The sequence below is a fragment of the Astyanax mexicanus genome, chromosome 24 (assembly GCF_023375975.1).
Source record: "Astyanax mexicanus isolate ESR-SI-001 chromosome 24, AstMex3_surface, whole genome shotgun sequence".
In the NCBI taxonomy this organism is placed as follows: Eukaryota; Metazoa; Chordata; class Actinopteri; order Characiformes; family Acestrorhamphidae; genus Astyanax; species Astyanax mexicanus.
The window spans coordinates 2303793-2324862 of NC_064431.1; the positions used below are offsets into that span (position 1 = coordinate 2303793).

General features: G+C 36.8%; 1 protein-coding gene across 3 annotated transcripts in view; it reads right to left on the reverse strand.

Annotated features, from left to right (window-relative positions):
• LOC103031622 (metabotropic glutamate receptor 7) overlaps window positions 1–21070 on the reverse strand; it is a 285237-nt gene that overhangs the window by 94261 nt on the left and 169906 nt on the right. For all 3 annotated transcript variants that reach the window (XM_022682217.2, XM_022682219.2, XM_015606383.3), the window contains exon 5: window positions 18493–18630. In XM_022682217.2, the coding sequence (XP_022537938.2) occupies window positions 18493–18630 (138 nt within the window). The remainder of the gene's footprint in view (window positions 1–18492; window positions 18631–21070) is intronic.

Here is a 21070-nt window from a genome sequence, read left to right on the forward strand (position 1 = left end):
TGAAAAAAAAAAAAAAAAAATATATATATATATATATATATGTGTGTGCTGTACTGAAACCTTTGATATAGTTCTGTATTGAGGACATCAGTACATAGACATTTATATGAAGCAAATAAGCAAAACTGTTGATGTTGGACTCACTTTAAGTGCGTATTCTCCTCCATAGAGATTTTCTGGCATGGCATCATTAGTTCTCGTGACCAAATGTGTTTCTGGAGAGCAGCCAGGCTAGTAGGTGATTTCTCACAACAATAAATCGTGTCATTTGCTTTATTTTCATGACTGATATTTACATTGTAGATTCTCACTGAAGCATCAAAACTATGAATGAACACATGTGGAGTTTTAGGTACTTAACAAAAAAAAATGAGCTGAACCTCCACAGTCACCGGACCTGAACCCAATCCAGATTTGAGGTTTGGGGTGAGCTGGAGCACAGAGTGAAGAAAGCAAATGAGCAACAAGTGCTAATAAACACCTCTGGGAACTCCTTCCTTCCTTCAAGACTGTTGGAAAACTTTTTTCAGGTGGCCACCTCTTGAAGAAGCTCATTGAGAGAATGATGCCAAGAGTGTGTAAAGCAGTAATCAAAGCAAAGGTGGCTATTTTGAAGAAACTAGAATATAAAACATGTTTTTAGTTATTTCACTTTTTTTGTTAAGTACATAAAACTCCACATGTGTTCATTCATAGTTTTGATGCTTCAGTGAGAATCTACAATGTAAATAGTCATGAAAATAAAGAAAACGCACTGAAAAAGAGAAGGTGTGTCCAAACTCTTGGCCTGTACTGTATAAATATATATATATAATGCTGGCGTACGACGGTCATTGGTTCCGAACTCCCGGTTCGATTAGCATCAGCTTTGATCTGTTGACGATGATGATGTTGATGATGAAGAGATGATGTGGAGAAAAATAGGCGCATGTTTACTTCTTCTTCTGCAGGATATATAGAGCGATACGCTTGTCACGCTCGTTCTGCTAATGAGATAAAGCGGTAGAACCCGTCATCGAAAATGGAAGTGATCTGTGAGTCTGTGTTACTCAGATAAACACGGCATGTAATTATGATGAATAGATGGATTTCAGGAGATTGGCAGCAACTGAATGAGGTCCAAAACAGGAAAGAGAAAAAAAAAAAAAAAATGTATAAAGGCCTATTTACCGTGTTTCTTACCCAGAATTCCCCTGGTGGAAGTTTTTTTTTTTATTTGTTGATTCCATCACTCTGAATTTTTTATTCGTGTGGTTATGATGTCAGCGCTGACATTTTGGCAACCTGTGACAAATAACCTGATGTTCCACCTGCCTGACATGCAATAAATATAATCAGGCAGGCGGGTGGGTTTGAGGGGGGTGAGGGAGGGGGTTGTGTGGGTGTTCAGGGCGGTTGGGTGGGTTTATTAGAAACATACAGAAGCAGGTTGTGTTTTTTTCTTTTCCAGCTGATGCACTAAAACAGCAATGGCACAATTTACTATATAGACGCTAAAATAATCAAAAGGGTTTAGAAATTTTGTAAAATTGAAAGTGGCATTCTTACATTTTACATGTTAACCCCATCTGATGCTCTTTATTAAGCAATAAGTGTTTATCTATTCAGTAAAACACCCATATTATAATAGAAAATATTGCAAATACAATAGGGTGTGTGAATTTTATAAAATTTAGATTCTGGCAGTGGAATAATTAAAGTTTTAGCCATATGTGTACCTTACTCAATAAAATGCTAATATTACAATGGAACATATTGTATAAAAATATATTAATTAACTTCTAATGAAGGCATCATTCAGATAATTTACTGTATATTTCACAAATTACTACATTTATTATTATTTTATATCATGATGGTAAATTAATAGAAATAAAACCTTTTATTTCCAATTTTTGAGGGAATTTTATCTCCATGTCAATGTCATTCTGGGGTGTTATTATATATATATATATATATATATATATATATATATATATATATATATACACTACCGTTCAAAAGTTTGGGGTCACATTGAAACGTCCTTATTTTTGAAGGAAAAGCACTGTACTTTTCAATGAAGATAACTTTAAACTAGTCCTAACTTTAAACAAATACACTCTGTACATTGCTAATGTGGTACATGACTATTCTAGCTGCAAATGTCTGGTTTTGGTGCAATATCTACATAGGTGTATAGAGGCCCATTTCCAGCAACTATCACTCCAGTGTTCTAATGGTACAATGTGTTTGCTCATTGGCTCAGAAGGCTAATTGATGATTAGAAAACCCTTGTGCAATCATGTTCACACACCTGAAAACAGTCTAGCTCATTACAGAAGCTACAAAACTGACCTTCCTTTGAGCAGATTGAGTTTCTGGAGCATCACATTTGTGGGGTCAATTAAACGCTCAAAATGGCCAGAAAAAGAGAACTTTCATCTGAAACTCGACAGTCTATTCTTGTTCTTAGAAATGAAGGCTATTCCATGCGAGAAATTGCTAAGAAATTGAAGATTTCCTACAACGGTGTGTACTACTCCCTTCAGAGGACAGCACAAACAGGCTCTAACCAGAGTAGAAAAAGAAGTGGGAGGCCGCGTTGCACAACTAAGCAAGAAGATAAGTACATTAGAGTCTCTAGTTTGAGAAACAGACGTCTCACAGGTCCCCAACTGGCATCTTCATTAAATAGTACCCGCAAAACACCAGTGTCAACATCTACAGTGAAGAGGCGGCTGCGGGATTTTGGGCTTCAGGGCAGAGTGGCCAAGAAAAAGCCATATCTGAGACTGGCTATTAAAAGAAAAAGATTAAGATGGGCAAAAGAACACAGACATTGGACAGAGGAAGACTGGAAAAAAGTGTTGTGGACGGATGAATCCAAGTTTGAGGTGTTTGGATCACAAAGAAGAACATTTGTGAGACGCAGAACAAATGAAAAGATGCTGGAAGAATGTCTGACGCCATCTGTTAAGCATGGTGGAGGTAATGTGATGGTCTGGGGTTGCTTTGGTGCTGGTAAGGTGGGAGATTTGTACAGGGTAAAAGGGATTCTGAATAAGGAAGGCTATCACTCCATTTTGCAACGCCATGCCATACCCAGTGGACAGCGCCTGATCGGAGCCAATTTCGTCCTACAACAGGACAATGACCCTAAACACACCTCCAAATTGTGCAAGAACTATTTACAGCAGAAGCAGGCAGCTGGTATTCTATTGGTAATGGAGTGGCCAGCGCAGTCACCAGATCTGAACCCCATTGAGCTGTTGTGGGAGCAGCTTGACCGTATGGTACGCCAGAAGTGCCCATCCAACCAATCCAACTTGTGGGAGCTGCTTCTAGAAGCGTGGGGTGCAATTTCTCCAGCTTACCTCAACAAATTAACAGCTAGAATGCCAAAGGTGTGCAATGCTGTAATTGCTGCAAATGGAGGATTATTTGATGAAAGCAAAGTTTGATGTAAAAACAATGTTATTTCAAATACAAATCATTATTTCTAACCTTGTCAATGTCTTGACTCTATTTTCTATTCATTTCACAACGTATGGTGGTGAATAAGTGTGACTTTTCATGGAAAACACAAAATTGTTTGAGTGACCCCAAACTTTTGAACGGTAGTGTATATTTTTTTTTTTACATTGTATCTACATATTACTGGATGCTTGGAACAGCAATGCTCCGAAATACTTTATATACAGTCAAATATTTTATATTTTTTCACTTTTATTTTTATTGGCTTAAAACATACAACTGTAAATACAACGATAAATACGTTTATTTAAGGGTTTTATTATGGTTTCACAGCAAAAGCCTATTTATATGTGCCTAAAAACCAAATAAAATAATAATTATTTGTATTATTTCACAGTATCCAGACTGGTTTCCAGTTTGGGGACCTGGCACATTTTTGTGTCCCCTGGTACTGCTCTCCACTAATTTTCTTGACCACCTTCTTATGAACTGGGTCAAGGATGGAGAAAGCAAGGGAACACAGAATGTCCAGAGGATGGAGGAGGGGGATTTCAGGCCTGACCTGTTTTTTTTTTGTTTTTTTTTGGTCCAAAAAATGCAGAGAAAAGCCTTAAAAATCATATTTTGACAGATTTAAGCCCTTTTATTGCAACAGAAATCATGTGCTTTCTTTTTTTATGTTCTTTTGCACACAACATTGATTGAGACCTGCTGTCAATCAAAATAGATGTTTAGCAGCCAATGAAACAGAAGCTAGGCCCCACCCACTGCATTGGGAAAATGGTAACATCTCAATGAACGAACGTTACTTTAGCTAAAATGTAAAAAAAAAAAAATGCTAAAATGTTAAATTTAGATCAGACTTAGAACACTTTCTTCATTGAGTTAATTATTGTTTAAAAGTGTTTTTTTTTATAATGATAAGAAGCTGGTAACTCTAACTATGGGGAGATCCTGATGAGGGCCAGTTTCATCAGTATAATGTTATTGATGGTGGTGATTTATCATCATCTTGTGTTACAAAGCTTTTGTTTTAATAAAACAAGACTTTTATCTATCTTTAAATCCTTCTGTCCATTACAGTGAACAACGTGTCTTGATATACCTGATATATATATATATATATATATATATAAAAATAAGAGACCACTTTAAAAATGATGAGTTTCTTTGATTTTATCAATTTAAAAACCTCTGGAATAAAATCAAGAGGAAGATGGATGATCAAACAACAAGCCATCAAACCACCAAACTGAACTGCTTGGATTTTTACACCAGGAGTAAAGCAGCATAAAGTTATCCAAAAGCAGTGTGTAAGACTGGTGGAGGAGAACATGATGCCAAAATGCATGAAAAAAAACTGTGATTAAAAACCATCAGGGTTATTCCATCAAATACTGATTTCTGAACTCTTAAAAATTATTAATATGAACTTCTTTTCTTTGCAGTATTTGAGGTCTGAAAGCTCTGCGTCTATTTTTTTTTTGTTATTTTAGCCATTTCTGCAAATAAATGCTCTAAATGACAATATTTTTATTGGAATTTGAGAGAAATAAAAGTGCCTGCACTGAAATAAATAATAAATACAATTTACTTAAAAAACTTTTTTTAAGTAAATTTAATTTCAGATAAATTTAAGAAACTTATAGAATAAAACAACAATGTTCATTTTACTCAAACATAAACCTATATATAGCCTATACCAACTCTAGCTCTTCACAACTTTACACACTGATGCTCTCAAACTTTAACATTAAGATGCAAGAAATTCAAGTAATTCGATTTTTAACTTGCTTGTGAAAATTTTAAATCCTTGAATTGTTTTTTATACAGATGTTTTTAAACAGTTTTAAGGCTTGAATACACTCGTCAGACCTTCTACATTCTGCTTCTAACAGGAATCAGGCTACAGTTTTACATGATTTTATATATTTAACAATTCCCTTCAGGGGCATCTAACAATGTCTTGCCTTGTCTCATGTCTTCAGGGTATCTGGACGTTGTTAAGAAAGCTGTATTTTAGCGTCTTTTTTTGTGCTAAATTGTGGTTACAAGCCTGTAGAGGTTGTTTTTTCCACGGGTGAGCTGAGGCTGACCAAGGATATTCATTCAGGTGGATAAAAACAGGATTTACAGTCTTGGCTGGGAGATGGATGTTGTTTATAGATTGAGGAAGGCTAAATTTGGTTGACAGCTCTCCGTGTTCGTGTTACTGGTGGTTTGGTTTGCCTGCGATACGGAGGTAAAGCTGTATAAAGAAAGATTTAGAAACATATAGTCATATAAGACTATATAAAAGTCTATAAGACTCTATAAACACACTCATAACACATTATAATGCATTCATAAGGCTATACATATTTATAAAAATGTATAAGTCATTATAGCCATGTTTATTATGCATCATGAACTGTGATTATAATGCATTAATAGCTGTAGTGTTTATAACATGTTATACATCAATACCAAGAAACTCAGTCCCTGCTTGTAGACTTTATTATGACTAAAAAAGCTTCCAACTTATAAACACACCCTCAATAATCTTATAAATATATTTTAACCACTCATAGTCAATTATAATGTATTATAACAGGTCTTTGTGCGCTCTAAGTAAAAAACCAGACTTTCATTGTAGGACTAGATTATTATTGATAGAGATATACTATTTTAACATATATATTATAAGCACAGCTTATAATGTATTATGATCACAAGTCATAATGCTTAACAAACATGGCTATAATGCGTTATGCATTTTTTATAAACATGTATAGTCACGTTTATAATGCCTTATAAATGCATTATAATTTGTTATGAATGTGGTTATAGCGTCTAATAAAGATGACATTTATCGAAAGTGTTACCTATGAAACATCTGTATCAGACATTTAGATGCATTACCTTTTTAACCCTTAGATCCCTACGGACGGATTTTACATCCAAATTCGCACCTTGTGTTCTCAGCTAAATTACTCAGGAATCCCTTGACACATAAACATAATCCATATATGGTTAGAAAGGGCGGAGCTTACTCTGTCTAAAAATAGTGATCACATCCCAGTGCGGTAAAGCTAAATCTACAAGAAACCCATTGAGAAAAAAAAAACACCTAAAAAAGTGAAAAAGATTTCCTTCCCCCACCAATATTATTATTTACCTTTAGTGCTTCAAACATAATTATATGATGTTTCTAAAAACAAATAATATCAGTAAACATCAGACTTAAAAGTGTCCCACAGAAAAAAAAGTGTGAAACTGCCTGCTTTACTCAAACTAAAGCTAGGTATGGTGTGTGCACTACTTTATATAGTTTTTATATATTTTACTTGCACATTTTTACTAAGCAGTTATTTTGCACTGAACTAAATTTTTATTTATTTAGACTAAAAAGTTGACATTTTTGTATATAGTATATAGTTTTCTTTGTGTGTCCTGATTCTCAAAGTGTCAGGTTTTTAATAAGTTAATCTACATGTATCCTAGAGGTGTGATTATTGATTATCAAGATAAATAAATAAATAAATAAATAACTCCGCCTGATGCTGTTTCTCCGTGTATTTTGTCAAAGTATTAATTAATAAGCCATGTAATGAACTCATCAAATCATCAATATTCTTTTGCTTATTCAACTCATAAACACTCTAGTCTAACCATTTTTAAAAATATATCTTAGGTGTGAATATATTTAAAGTCTATACATTCAAAAATAAGTAAAAAAAAAAAATAAAATAAAACAGGCTCTTGGTAAAATTTCAACCAAAACATGATCAGTTCCAGGAAAATATAACAATTCTGCTTCTTTTTACATTTTAAATGATTATATTTTTGAGCAGCCGTATGGCTTCTGGAGTAAAAGAGATCAGGGCATGTGTCTGTCTGATATAATTACTGTGTTATAAGACATAAAAAAAAGGAACTGAAAACAAAAACGGAGAAAAAACGAGTTCAAATGGTTAATACTTGTGTTTATGTGGGTTTATGTACTAAAAACAGGCTTGTTTTCCACATATATAAGAATAAGAATAGCACCAATCCTCAAATTACACTGCAAGTGGCAATTACCCGGGGTCCAAGCACAGTCTGTTCTTATGGGAGGCAGTAGAGCACAAATGATAGGCAGTGTTTTTAGTCTGGCCTTATTTATAATAGATAAGGGGGGCTCAAAAGGACATTTCAGGACATGCTGTGCATATTTACATAGTTGTTGAACAAAGTGAACTAAATAATTCCACAGCAGTTATTCAAGTCGGGTCAAGTCAAAGGTTTATTCGCTATATATGCACTGAAATACCTGTGTTTTCATTCTACATCTACAGTTACTCCTAAATTTTAGTCTAAAAGTGGCCCAGAGGATCTATTTCTAGTACCACTTTAAAATAAGACTACCGTAATAAAGGGTATATACGTAGTTTACGAAGAATTTTATTCATTGTTGTTAATTAGGTTGCAAATACTTTAAAACCCATTAATAAGCAGTTAATAAATATATAACAACACATGCATAGAAGTGAGCTGAAAATTCGCCAAGTAATGATTCCACTATTGGACAGGTGTGATGCTTGTAGATGCTTTCTCCTTTCAGAGCGGATGAATCCGAATCCAGGTTATGTTCAGTCAAAGAGAGAGAGAGAGAGAGAGAGAGAGAGTGCTTATTTAGAAACTTCACCTTCAAAACCTTCATTTCTTTGGTTTTACTATGAGTGAATGAATGAGCTACTGAGCCCTGAGTTTCCCCTTCTGAAGTCTCCAAGGCTCCACCAGCCGCTCGCGTTCAGTAAACGCGTACACACGTGTTTGTGTCACGTAAGTACGTAAAGTTGCTTGATGTGGCCAGAAGAACTCCAGTGAAAAGCAACCCGACATCCAAGACTGTTGACTGTTGTCAGGGTTTTAATTAATCAGTGGCGCACTTGCATTTTCCGATGCCAAGACTGTTGACAGGGTGTAAGGTAAAAATGAGCATCGCGACGCGCATTGCGCAGGGTGTACGATTGGTCCCTAAGTATCTCAGTGCAATCATTACACAGGGTGTCCACAAACATTCGGACCTAATCCTTATTGGCTAAATTGTGTTTCACTTAAAAATGGTGAGTTTCTTTGATTTTTAACAAATTGAAAACCTCTTGAATGTAATCAAGAGGAAGATGGGTGATCATAAGCCATCAAACCACCAAACTGAACTGCTTGAATTTTGTTAGTTTTGTTAGTTTTTTATCACCAGGAGTGGAATAAAATTATCCAAAAGCAGTCTGTAAGACTGGTGGAGGAGAACATAATGCTAAGATGCATGAAAACAGTGATTAAAAACCAGGGTTATTCCACCAAATATTGCTTTCTGAACTTTAATGCTCTAAATGCTGTAAATTACAATTTTTTCAATTGAACAGCTTATGTTTATAAAGCAGGGCAGGTGGAGGAAGCTGAGTTTTTTTTGTAGCTGCTGCTGAATGAATTGTAGACGACCCTGAAATGCAAACACATAATTTACAGGTGAACTTCGCCGCCTGCAGCCTGCTTTATGTCACACCGCAGCAGCAGACATAAATGTTAATAATAATGTGAAGCATGCACTTTGCAGGCGAACGTCCTTGTACGTTTTTTTGGTTTATATTTCATAACAATAATAAGAATGTGTTTATTCTGTATGTGAGGTTGTGACAGTGTTTTCTCCACCTTCTACAAGGTGCTGAAAAACGCTATGCTGTGGTTTAACATGGAGACCTACTGTAAAAGCATTGCTCTTGTTTTGTAGTAAATGTCTTTGTAACGTTTGTTCACATATATACGTTCCTAGATACTGTACATTTAAAAACATTTTTTTTCCAGTGAAGAGCCGAAGAACCAATATGGAATGGTATGGGTTGTTACAGGAGAGGGAGGGCAAAATGGACGTTTAATATTTATATATTTTTTAATATATATTTATATATATATGTTTACTTAAAAGTATTTATATTAAAAAAGGTGTGCTTGTGGAGATTGGAAATGGGTGGGGGAAAAAAAAACCTGAAGAGGTGTGAAAAAAGGCGGGAAACAGAACAAAGGAAATGCCATAAAATGGCAAATACAAACAAAACACAGCTTTTAGGTTCAAATAAACCAAACTGGCTTTCTTTAGTTTTTTTTTTGTTTTTTTTTTTCTTAATAATACCCTCTGTTACCGGTCACCCCTCTACAAAGGTGCGACAGGAATGTGTTGTTTTGACTGGGGTTTATATAGAGTGCTGCACAGATGCGATTGGCTGGTTGCCACTGATCACCGCCGGGGATTCTGGGAATTGGAGTTTCGGGAGCCAACTCCACTTATCTAGCTGTCAACCCTCCAGTGATACAACACTGGTTAAACAGGACATGTATTATTATTATTCACACTGTAAATTGTACAATAAGTTACCATGGTATAAGACTCTCTAGGCATACTCATAACACATCATAATGCATTTATAAAGCATTATAAACATATCTATATATATTATAAATATATATTATAAACCTCAACAAAGCTGCATTAACGGAGCATGCTGTAATTACTTCTAACCAGTCTTCTGATCTGGAAGTACTATGAGCACATATCTCTTATCATTTACAACAAGTGGTTATCTAAGATACTCTGCACAGTATGTAGGACCACCCACTATCTAAGAACACTGTAAAAACAGAATTTGGGAAACAGGAACTCTGAAAGTGCCAACTGAGGGTGCCTTAAGGCAAGATAGACACTGCATTTCCAGATCCTCAGAGTTAAAACATCCCTCTCCTGGTAAACACTACTTCTGTATCTGTCTAGACGCCGCGTCTGCTTCCATTCATAAAGGAATTACAACACTAATCTTCTGACGAGAGGCTCTTGAGACACTGCAGCAGATTTTTTTTTTTTTTTTATAAGTGTGAACCCCTTGAACATGAGGGGGTTGTTAAGTTGTTTGTGTTTAAGATATATTTCTCAGAAGATAAAAAAAAAGATTAGTTGCTAATTGCTAATTTACTACACTTAGAAAGGATGAGTTTCTTTGATTTTACCAAATTGTAAACCTCTGGAATATAATCAAGAGGTAGAAGGATGATCACAAGCCATCCAACCGTCAAACCAAGCTGAACTGCTTGAATTTTTGCACCAGGAGTAAAGCAGCATAAAGTTATCGCTTAGCAGCTAATGCTAATGCTAATGCTGCTGCACCCAGCGTTAGTGCTGGAGAAACTTTACTGAAAACTCACCTTTATAACACTGCACTTCATCAGATTGGCGTTATTGCTCCTTAAGACCTGACTGCAAGGTTTTATACAAAAGGCGCAGCGGAATTATAAGGCGCACTGACGACTTTAGGAAAAATAAAGTAAATAAAACTATTGAAGCTTATACAAAAGAAATAGGTACTTACAGGGGTTGGACAATGAAACAGAAACAGCTGGTTTTAGAGCACAATAATTTATTGTGGTGACGGACAGTTCTGGTGGAAACAGGAGAGTTGAGGTGCACATTGAATTCTGCGTGATTTGATCAGCCGTGGTTTTATGTTTTTTTTTTGGATACAATCCGCGTTAGCACCCAAACATCCCTTTCAGACAGCTTCCTCTTACAGCGTCCACAGTTAATCCTGTTGGATGTGGTCGGTCCTTCTTGGTGGTATGCTGACATTACCCTGGATACCGTGGCTCTTGATGCATCACAAAGACTTGCTGTCTTGGTCACAGATGCTCCAGCAAGACGTGCACCAACAATTTGTCCTCTTTTGAACTCTGGTATGTCTCCCATAATGTTGTGTGCATTGCAATATTTAGAGCAGAACTGTGCTCTTAGCCTGATAATTGAACCTTCACACTCTTCATGCTCTTACTGGTGCAATAATGTGCAATTAATGAAGATTGGCCACCAGGCTGCTCCAATTTAGCCATGAAACCTAAAATCCCACACTAAAATGATGACAGGTGTTTCAGTTTCACTGTCCAACCCCTGTACATAGGTAAATGGTAAGAAGCAATGTACATTCTACTATGGTTAGGTTTAGTTACAGTTAGGGTAGGATTTGAAATACTGTTCAGATTTTGATGATCTGAAATGTTCTTTCACCCTCATATGTATCAATTCTTGTTAAACCCAGGTTGGTGATGGACTGGAACCCTGTAAAGAAGATGTCTCTGCCCTTCCTAGGGTTTATAAGTAGGTTCCAGACTCACAAAGACTCTGACCAGGACAAACGGATAAAAATGTTACAATAAAAATGAAATAATGATCTCATAATTCAGAGAACCCAGTGAAATTCAGAGGAGAAATATCCAGTTGAGTTTTACTGGGAGCTCCAGTTATGGATACTGAGGGACTACGGTTCATTTGCCCATGTTTTTCAGAAAGACGCCCGTCGTCAGTAACCCAACTGCTGACAGATGTCTCTACGGCAGCGCGCCGTCTGCCATCTCCCCAGTGTTTTTCAGCAACGAAACAATATTTCTCCCCCAAATATAATCCACCCAATTAAAACCATCCCCTCGTTAGGATGTAAAGGATTGACAAACGATTAGCCGTTAGTCAATATTGGGATGGTATCTGAGTACGCCTTCAGGCTCTTCAGCTCTGAGGGGAGAAAAGTTGTGTAGAAGTTTGCTCATTAGCATGTGGAGCTTACAGACATTCAGTTTATTTAGTTGATAATGTTGTAAGGAGCTTTTTGAAGTTTCTAAATCATTTGCGCACTAGCATTAGTGAAACGTAGATTTTTTAAAGCCCAAATGAAAATATTTGCACGTCATTCTCTTAACTCTTAAAAGATTTTAGTCCCCATTAGTTAACTGATGGATGCTACCGATGTTAAACTGACCACAAACACCACCTAAATTCTTCCTAATGGTACTCTTAAGAGGGGTATCCAGTTAGTGTCATTAAAAGTCTTTACTTGCATGTTTACATGTTAAATGCTCCAAACTAGTCTTCTTTTGAGCAATACCATAAAATAACCATTTTGATTTCTTAAAGAACTTTTAAGCTGCTAAAATAAGCTTAATAAAAGAACCGTCCATGCAAAGGTTTGCTGCTGTGATTATTTGATTGCATTATGCCATGAGAGTCTTCTTGAACATTGCTACTGTTATATTATGTTATATGTTGAGTTCTGGATCATAAACTGATGATCCAAAAGAGAGGCTAGTGGATGGTATTCCAGTTTAAACATACTGTATAAGTAGTTGCTTCTGAGTTTCAGATTATATTAGAAATGCATTTGATATGAATTTTACAAGCAATGGGTGCACCTTAAAGTGAAAAAGTGGAAAAGTTGAATTCATTAATTGAAGGAAGTGTCTGGAAACTTTTAGATATAGTGTGTTTAATATAAGGACGCTAGCTAAAGGCAAGCACAGAACTTTCATCCCTTATATCTTTTTCTTGCAATATTAATGCGCTCTGCTCGTAAGTTCCATATTACTAGCCTTCTGCTAATCACGTGGCTCGCTATGTGTCTGTTTCTGAAAGAAAAAAGTGACCTCAAGGGCCATCCCAGTCTCTGATGACCTATATTAAAAGAGCTGCTATTCCTATCTCAGCTCTGCTCGGCTTCAAACAGCCACTTTTTATTACTGAGTAATCTACACTACCAACCATTGACTATAAAAACAGGATGCTATGGTTCCTTTCAGTTCTGTTTTATAGAAATTAAGCCACAGATATTCTGTGGCTGTTATGGTATTCCAGGTGGTTGTTGTTGTGTTGTTAAGTGCTTATGAGTTGGGTGATACAGTGTTGCTGTGGTTTAGTGATTGCTGTGGGAGTCTGGTGTTGTTTAATGGTTGCTTTTGTATTGTTATGTGGTTGATATGGTGTTACTAGGCGTTGTGATGTTGCTGGTTAGTTGCCTAGTCCCTATGGCATCCCAGTGATTGGTATAGTGTTTTTTTCTATTAGTGTGGTTGCTATAAGGCTGGTTGCTGTGTTCATAAGTGGCTGTTATGGTATTCCAGGTGGTTGCTGTGGTGTTGTTAAGTGCTTACAGGCTGGGTTATATAGTCTTTCCATGGTTTTTTGATTGCTATGGGAGTTCAGCCAGTTGCTCTGGTGTTGTTTAATGGTTGCTTGTGTATTGTTGTGTGGTTGATATGGTGTTACTAGGTGGTTTCTGTAATATTGCTGGTTAGTCCAGCAGCAAAGTCCCTATGGCATCCCAGTGATTGGTATAGTGTTTTTTCCTATTAGAGTGGCTGCTATAAGGCTGGTTGCTATGTGTTCATAAGTGGCTGTTATGGCATTGCAGGTGGTTGTTGTTGTGATACAGTGATGCTGTGGTTTAGTGATTGCTGTGGGAGTTCAGCCAGTTGCTCTGGTGTTGTTTAAGGGTTACTTGTGTATTGTTATGTGGTTGATATGGTGTTACTAGGCGTTGTGATGTTGCTGGTTAGTTGCCTAGTCCCTATGGCATCCCAGTGATTGGTATAGTGTTTTTTCTATTAGAGTGGTTGCTATAAGGCTGGTTGCTGTGTTCATAAGTGGCTGTTATGGTATCCCAGGTGGTTGCTGTGGTGTTGTTAAGTGCTTACAGGCTGGGTTATATAGTCTTTTCATGGTTTAGTGATTGCTATGGGAGTTTAGCCAGTTGTTGTGGTGTTGTTTGGTAATTGCAAGACTGCTAGTGTCTCTTGAAGATTTAGAAGCAATTCCTGTAGTATTCCAGGAGGTTGCTATGGTGCTTCTTAATTGGTTGCTCAGGACTTGTGGCACTAATTTTGTTTCTAGTGTCAGTAAAGTGATTTTCCACATAATTAAAATAGATTTAACCATTACAGGTGTGGCTAACAAGAAAACTGTGATTATATTAAGACAAATGCACAAGTTTTCTATTCTCACAGATGCTGAAAGTTGCTATTTCTGGCTGAAGCATCTCCTCAGCTCTAATTTCTTTATCCCTTCCCTTCTCTTCTCTGGAACAGCCTCAGTAGAGCAAAGCTGCTCATGCCCCTTAGCATACAGTCATATCCTAGCGACGGCAGCATGTGCTGTCCCTCTTGTCAGGCACTTGATCCCTTGATTGGCCCTCGCACTGATGGTGTCTCCAGGCACAGCTACAAAGCTGAGGTGCTGTTGTCTGTGCCAGCTGTCACTGACAGCGTGCCACTTCCTCCCGCATTCCCAAAATCACTGCTGTTGACCTCCAGCGAGTCTGGAAGGAGCAGCATATAGCGCCGTGCGACGTGAATTATGGGATGTACAGTATAGGTGTCGTATATACATCAGAGGATCGGCAGAGTGGCTGAATAGTGGCTGAACTATTTCTATTATGTTGCTCATTGCTATCTTTTACCCCCTCCATCGTCTATTTTCACATCTATTTTTTTTTACACGCTGTTAAAATAGCGTCTGAGTTTAGCAATGTATGAGTTTTTAAATTTTTATTTTACCAAATTAAAAAAACCTCTGGAATATAATCAAGGGTAAGATGGAAGTTATCCAAAAAGCAGTGTGTAAGACTGGTGGAGGAGAACCAAGGAGATGCCAAGATGCATGAAAAGAAAACCAGGGTTATTCCACCAAATATTGATTTCTGAACCCTTAAAAATGTATGAATATGAACTTGTTTTTCAATATCTTATTTGCATCTTTTTTTTTATTTCATACATTTCTCATTTTCTGCAAATAAATGCTCTAAATGAAAATATTTTTATGATTCAATGATCGTAAAGTGCAATAGCATAGGCTATACACTTCAAATAAAAAAATGTATATTCCAACACCTTTTTAACTATATTAGATTAGATGAAAGTCATTATAAATGATGTTATTGTTGTTGGCCAATTCCGGTTTAATGTATTTGTATTATTTGTATGTATATTGTATGTTTTATTGCATGTGTGTATTTTTAGACATAGGCTATAAAAGCTCAACATAAAAAAACTGTTTTTTTAGTTTAGTTTAGTTAAAAAAGTATTTTTTTATCCTAAAATCATCTTAAATTGTATTAAATATAAGAATAAGTTCTTCAGACATCATTCTTAAAGCCAAATTTACTGATGTTTAGAGCTGTGGATCATTGTTTGCATTGTCTGTGTTTTAATCTTTTGGCGATCTGCTCTTAATAAACTTTAAGGTCTATGCTTCTTCAGTGTTGCAATGTTAGTTAATATCATTCTGAGCAGATTTAATGTTGGGTTTAAATCAGGCTCTGGCTCAAAATGAGCCCGATCTGAGCTCTAGTCCCTGCTGCACCTTTTGATGTGCGAGCTCTGTTACAGATTTGGATTCTTTCAAGCACCCATTATGAATATTCCCAGGCTGGAGTTGAGTTTCTGGCGGCGCGTGGAGCCGAGCTTGTACTTCAGCGGGTTTGGTGGAAGTCAGTCAGCCTGAAATAGTGGTGATGGGTTGAGCGGAGCTCATTATGTAATTGAGGGCTTTATTTCGAGGGTGGAGGTGCTGCTTTGCATTCAGATATGCATTTGCGGGAAGATGAAAGCAGCCAGACGTTTTTCTTTCTTTCTTTCTTATTTCTTTCTTTCTTTCTTTCTTTCTTTCTTTCTTTCTTTCTTTCTTGGCTGGAGAGACAGAACAGAGCGAAAGCTCAAGGACCTTTCAGTCTCTTACTCTGATGTAATGGTGCAGCCAGACATAAAACTATGAGAAATACGGGGACTATTTGTCTGGAGTTGCTTAGTCTGAGAAATACATTACATTTATCATTATAAAATAAAATCGCTGCACTCAGGAGGAAGGAAATGTCGGATAGCAGAGCCATTTGGAAGGAAGGCGAAGGCTAACAGGAACAAAAAATGATTAAAAAAATAGTGGTACCGCTTTAGAACAAGACTACCTTTATAAAGGGGTTATGAATGCTTTAACAAAGGAGATTATCAATGGTTATTAATTAGGCTACGGATACTTTAAAACTCATTAATACACAGTTAATAAATATATAACGACATAGATAAAAATGACAACAGTGAGTTTAAAAAAATGTAATGTAAAAGTATTGATTCCACACTCATTTTTACTGTTAAACCTCAGACATTTCTAGATACTGATCTTACTTTGTGTTTTCCATCAATCAGCATTAAACCTGCCATATAAATATATTTGTAATATGTTGCCTTTTTATTTAACGTGTTGAAACTGCCTATCAATGGTTTTAAGGCATTTACAACCTGATAGACAATATTAACAGTTTATAAACCATTTATAAACCCTTTATAAGGGTAGTCTTATTTTAAAGTGGTACCAAAATAGTATTAAATAGTATCTAGGTCTTCAAAACAAGTTGTCTTGTTGGAATAGTGCACTAAAATGTGCCTTTAGAAAAGGTGGGACCACCGGTTCAATATATTTGTTGATACAATATATTTGGTTGACCAGTGGTTTTTAAAACCATTTCGAGGGCACCATATGCACCACCACAGTTAGATAAAGACAGCATAATATACAGTATATGCAATAAATATACTTTGAATGTGTGTTGTACCAGTTACAAGTTTGGACACAACTTAAATTCACTGTTTTTTTTTATATTTCAAACTTTTTAAAATGTTCTGCATTGTAGATTAATACTAAAAACATATATAATATATGAAACATATGGAATACAGTACCACATCTTGCTTAGACAATAGTTTTACACATCTTGGTTGGATTTTCTCAGTCAGTTTTATGAGGTAGAGTCACCTGGTATTCAGGCTTTCAGTTAACAGCTGTGCTGAACTCATCAAGAGTTAATTACTTGAATTTCCTGCCTCTTAATGTTAATGTGTTTGAGAGCATCAGTTAAAGTAAAGTAGTGAAGAGGTAGAGTTACAGGTATACAGTGAATAACGAATATTTGAATAATGTTCGAATCCAGATTATGAGAAGAAAGAACTACTAAACTAAATAAAGAAAAAAATGACTTTAAGAAATTAATCCTCAAGTGCAGTCACCGCAAAAGATCACCAAAAATATTAAGATGATGAAACTGGCTCTCATCAGGACCACTTCAGAAAAAAAGGAGAGCGAGAGTTTCCTCTGTTGTACCACAAGTTAACAGTATTTTTGGTTTGTTTAACACTTTTAAGTTACTACATGATTCCTTATGTGTTCCTTGAAAGTCTGGATCACTTCACTATTCATTTATAATAGATAGAAATAGATATAAAATTAAAAAATATATATTGAATTGGAAGGTGTGTCCCAACTTTTTACTGGTATTTTATTTGTATATTTATACTCAAAAATGCTCTCACACACTAAATAACACACTTACAATGGCCAAAACTTCTAATTGAAACATTTAATTCCATCAAAGCCGCCACTCTTAAACACCTTCTTCAACAGCTATTCCATCTATTCACCATCTTAATCAGTGCGCACTCATAAAACGAATCATAAATCATCAACCCTTTCCGGTGACAACCTGTCTGGAACATTTAGGAAGTACCCCAAAAATAACACACTGAGCGCAATTTATCATTTCCACCCACGACTGCCTTTTCAAATTACTCCAATTTGGTGGGACAAATGTGGATCTGGCAACCCCTCAGGGAAAAGTGAAAACATGCATGTGGAAAACAGTAGGCGTACAGTGTTACTGGTTGCCATTGCAATCCTGTAGTTTATAACCTGTACTGCTTTAACACTGTTTACTGCAGTTTTACTGTCAAAAGTTTTTTTTTTTTTTTTTTTTAACTAAATAGAATAGATGTTTCACTACTTAATTGGATTGGATTTTCTCACCTTGGATTTTCATTGGATGATTAGGATGATTGAACGATTAGAAGAATGGAAGTACACCAGTGACGACTTTCTTCTTCGGGACTTTTCATTCAGTTGTTCTGGCTATGAACAATAATTGAGCTCTAATGATTCGTTGTGATTGATTTTCCATCTTTCTCAGCTTCACAGTTTCTTGCTATTTGTTGTTTGAATAATCAATGAAACATATGTTTAATTATCTATTTATTTGGTGGGAGTCCCTTTTTTATTTCTAAAAAGTGGCAACCCTACATACCTAAATTTGATTCTTTATGGGAAAAAATAAAGACTTTTTAAAGCCAAGAATGGTAAAAACAGTGAATTCAGGGTTAATATTTTCATACCTGTGCACTTTCTACTGGTGTCTTCTTTCTTGGACGAGCTCATGAGCTTGCAGTTGAAGTTTTCCTCCCAGAACTCGGCGAACCACACGTTCCTCCTGTTGTTCTCCAGCGTTCGTGAGGTGAAGTAGGCATCAAAACCTGAAATAGACCATAGACAAGTTCTGTAAGTGCAGAATTCTCTTCTGAAAACTGTTTATTTGGGTGAGTAAAGCGTTTTTTATTTATTTACAGTAAGCTTAGATTTACAATATTTTGTGTAAGGGTGAGCTTTCAGTGAAGTTTCTCCAGCACTAAGGCTTGGTGCAGCAGCATTAGCATTAGCCGCTAACCTCAGTGCTAGCAGATTGTAAATGCTGCACAATAGCATTAGACTAAGTAACTCTGAGTGTTCCGGTAAACCAGGGAGATATAAGCTAGCGGTTTGTCCCACGTAGCTTGTTTTAACACGGCAAACCCGCAGACTACAGTCCAGGGTTTTAGGTGCATCTTATAGTCCGAAAAATATGATACTCATTAAAGAAATACAGTCATTGAAATAAAAGTTGCACCCAGAAGGAAGTGTCAGATTGCAATGTTATTTGTAAGAAAAATAAATGTGTGGCAGAAAAGTAACCCTGTTCATGACCCTAAACACAACATCGCCACTGTTAAACATGGTGGTGGCGGCATCATGCCGTGGGGATGCTTTTTTTTTAAATACAAAGATGAATGGAGATAAATACAGGACAATCCTGGAAGAAGAAAACCTGTTGGAGGCTGCAAAAGACTTGAGATTGGAAAGGAGCTTGAACTTCCGACAAGACAATGACCCTAAACATACAGCAATATAGAGCTACAGTGGAGCTATAATGGTTTAGATCATAGAATATTCATGTGTTAGAATGATCCTAAAAGACCCTAAATCCCATTGATCTTCTGTGGAGAGACATTAGTATTGATAATACTTTTTCTTAATAAAAAAGTTCAAGGGGTATGAATACTTTTAAAAGCCACTATAAACAAGATCCTGCTGCCCTAGGCAGATCGCTAATCCCCTTTACCCCTTTGCACTTTAGCTTAGTTGGTCTTTTACGTTCGTACGCTGCTGATTGCGTACTGTTTGCGATTGCGCTTCTTCAGCTCGTGCGAATGTTCAAATCAGATGATTGCTGGCTTAATCTGCATGTCAAGAAAACAGTCTAGCAAAGCTTTTTTTTAATGCTCTAGTCCCGACAACTTCAGAGCAACACAAGTTTAGAGATTATAGCATTAGCGTTAGCGTTAGCATTAGCGTTAACCAGAGAAGGAACTCTGGCTGCGCTGCTCGTGCCGTTTTCGTGCTTTGTGAAACATGTTTGACCCCTGTTTTTTTTTTTTTTTCTTCTCTCTCTCTCTCTCTCTCTCTTTTTTAAGCACTCCCTAGATTGCAAAGGCAGCAACTTCACCCCAGATTGCTTCACGTTGGGGAAAAATAAGTGCAGGGGAATTAAAAGCTGATAAGGATTATCTGCAGACTTCTGCTGCGGCAGCGGCGCCTGCAGCCAGTCTCCAGGTAACGTTGGACTTGTAGAGGAGAAAGAAGGAAAGAAAGAAAGAGCGAAACCCGGCGCTACATGGCTATAGGCTCCGAGACGGCAGAATGCAGAACCCTGCCGTATCTGGCACTCCCACACAGTGCGCCCTCAGCCAGCGTCTCCAGGGCTGCTCTATGCTGTGGATGTCAAACATCTCTTCCTTAGCAACTGCGAGGCCAGTTTCGTGGAGACGCATAAGTTTCACCCACACAGAGAAAGAGAAAAAGAATATATTCTGGAACGCAGCCATATATAAATATATGTATACAGTATACCACCATATAGATAGCGGTCATGTAAAATCATGCAGAAGTGTATTATTAGAGATTTAAGAAATAACCAGTATAATAATGCATTATATTTGTTTTTGTCATGTTATGTAATATTGCATTACTCACTTTTGCATCATTATCTAGAGTGGTTAAAAGCATTAAAAGCAAGGTTTCAGTTGTTTGAGTTTAACGGTTTAGCTGGTGTACAAGCATGGCCAACCTCAACAAGCTCCACCATCATTGGTCCAGCAAGACCAGCATCACCAAGCTGAACAGAAAATTGGACATTATGACCAGCAAGACCAATCACAGTTGGTTGACCAGCATTAATAAAATGACTTCATTGGTTCACCAGTATCACCAGTATAAGCAGCAAGACCAAGCCAGTTGACCATCATCATGATGCTCGTTGGTCAAGACTAAGACTATGGTGGTTATCCAGCAAGACCAATATCATCAAGTAGGTGGCCAGCTTGACCAGCAAGACCACACTGGTCGCCAAGTTGAACAGTTGAACATATTGACCATTATGACTAACAGGACCAAGCTAGTGGACCAGCTAAACCACACTGATCGACCAGCATCACCAGAATAAACAGCATGACCAAGGAGCATCTTGTTGATGGTCAACTGGCTTGGTCATACTGCTCATACTGCTGATGCTGGTAGTTAACCAGGATGACCAATATCACCAAGTTGGTGGCCATCATGTCCAGTATTACCACTAATATACTAACCAGGATGACCAATATC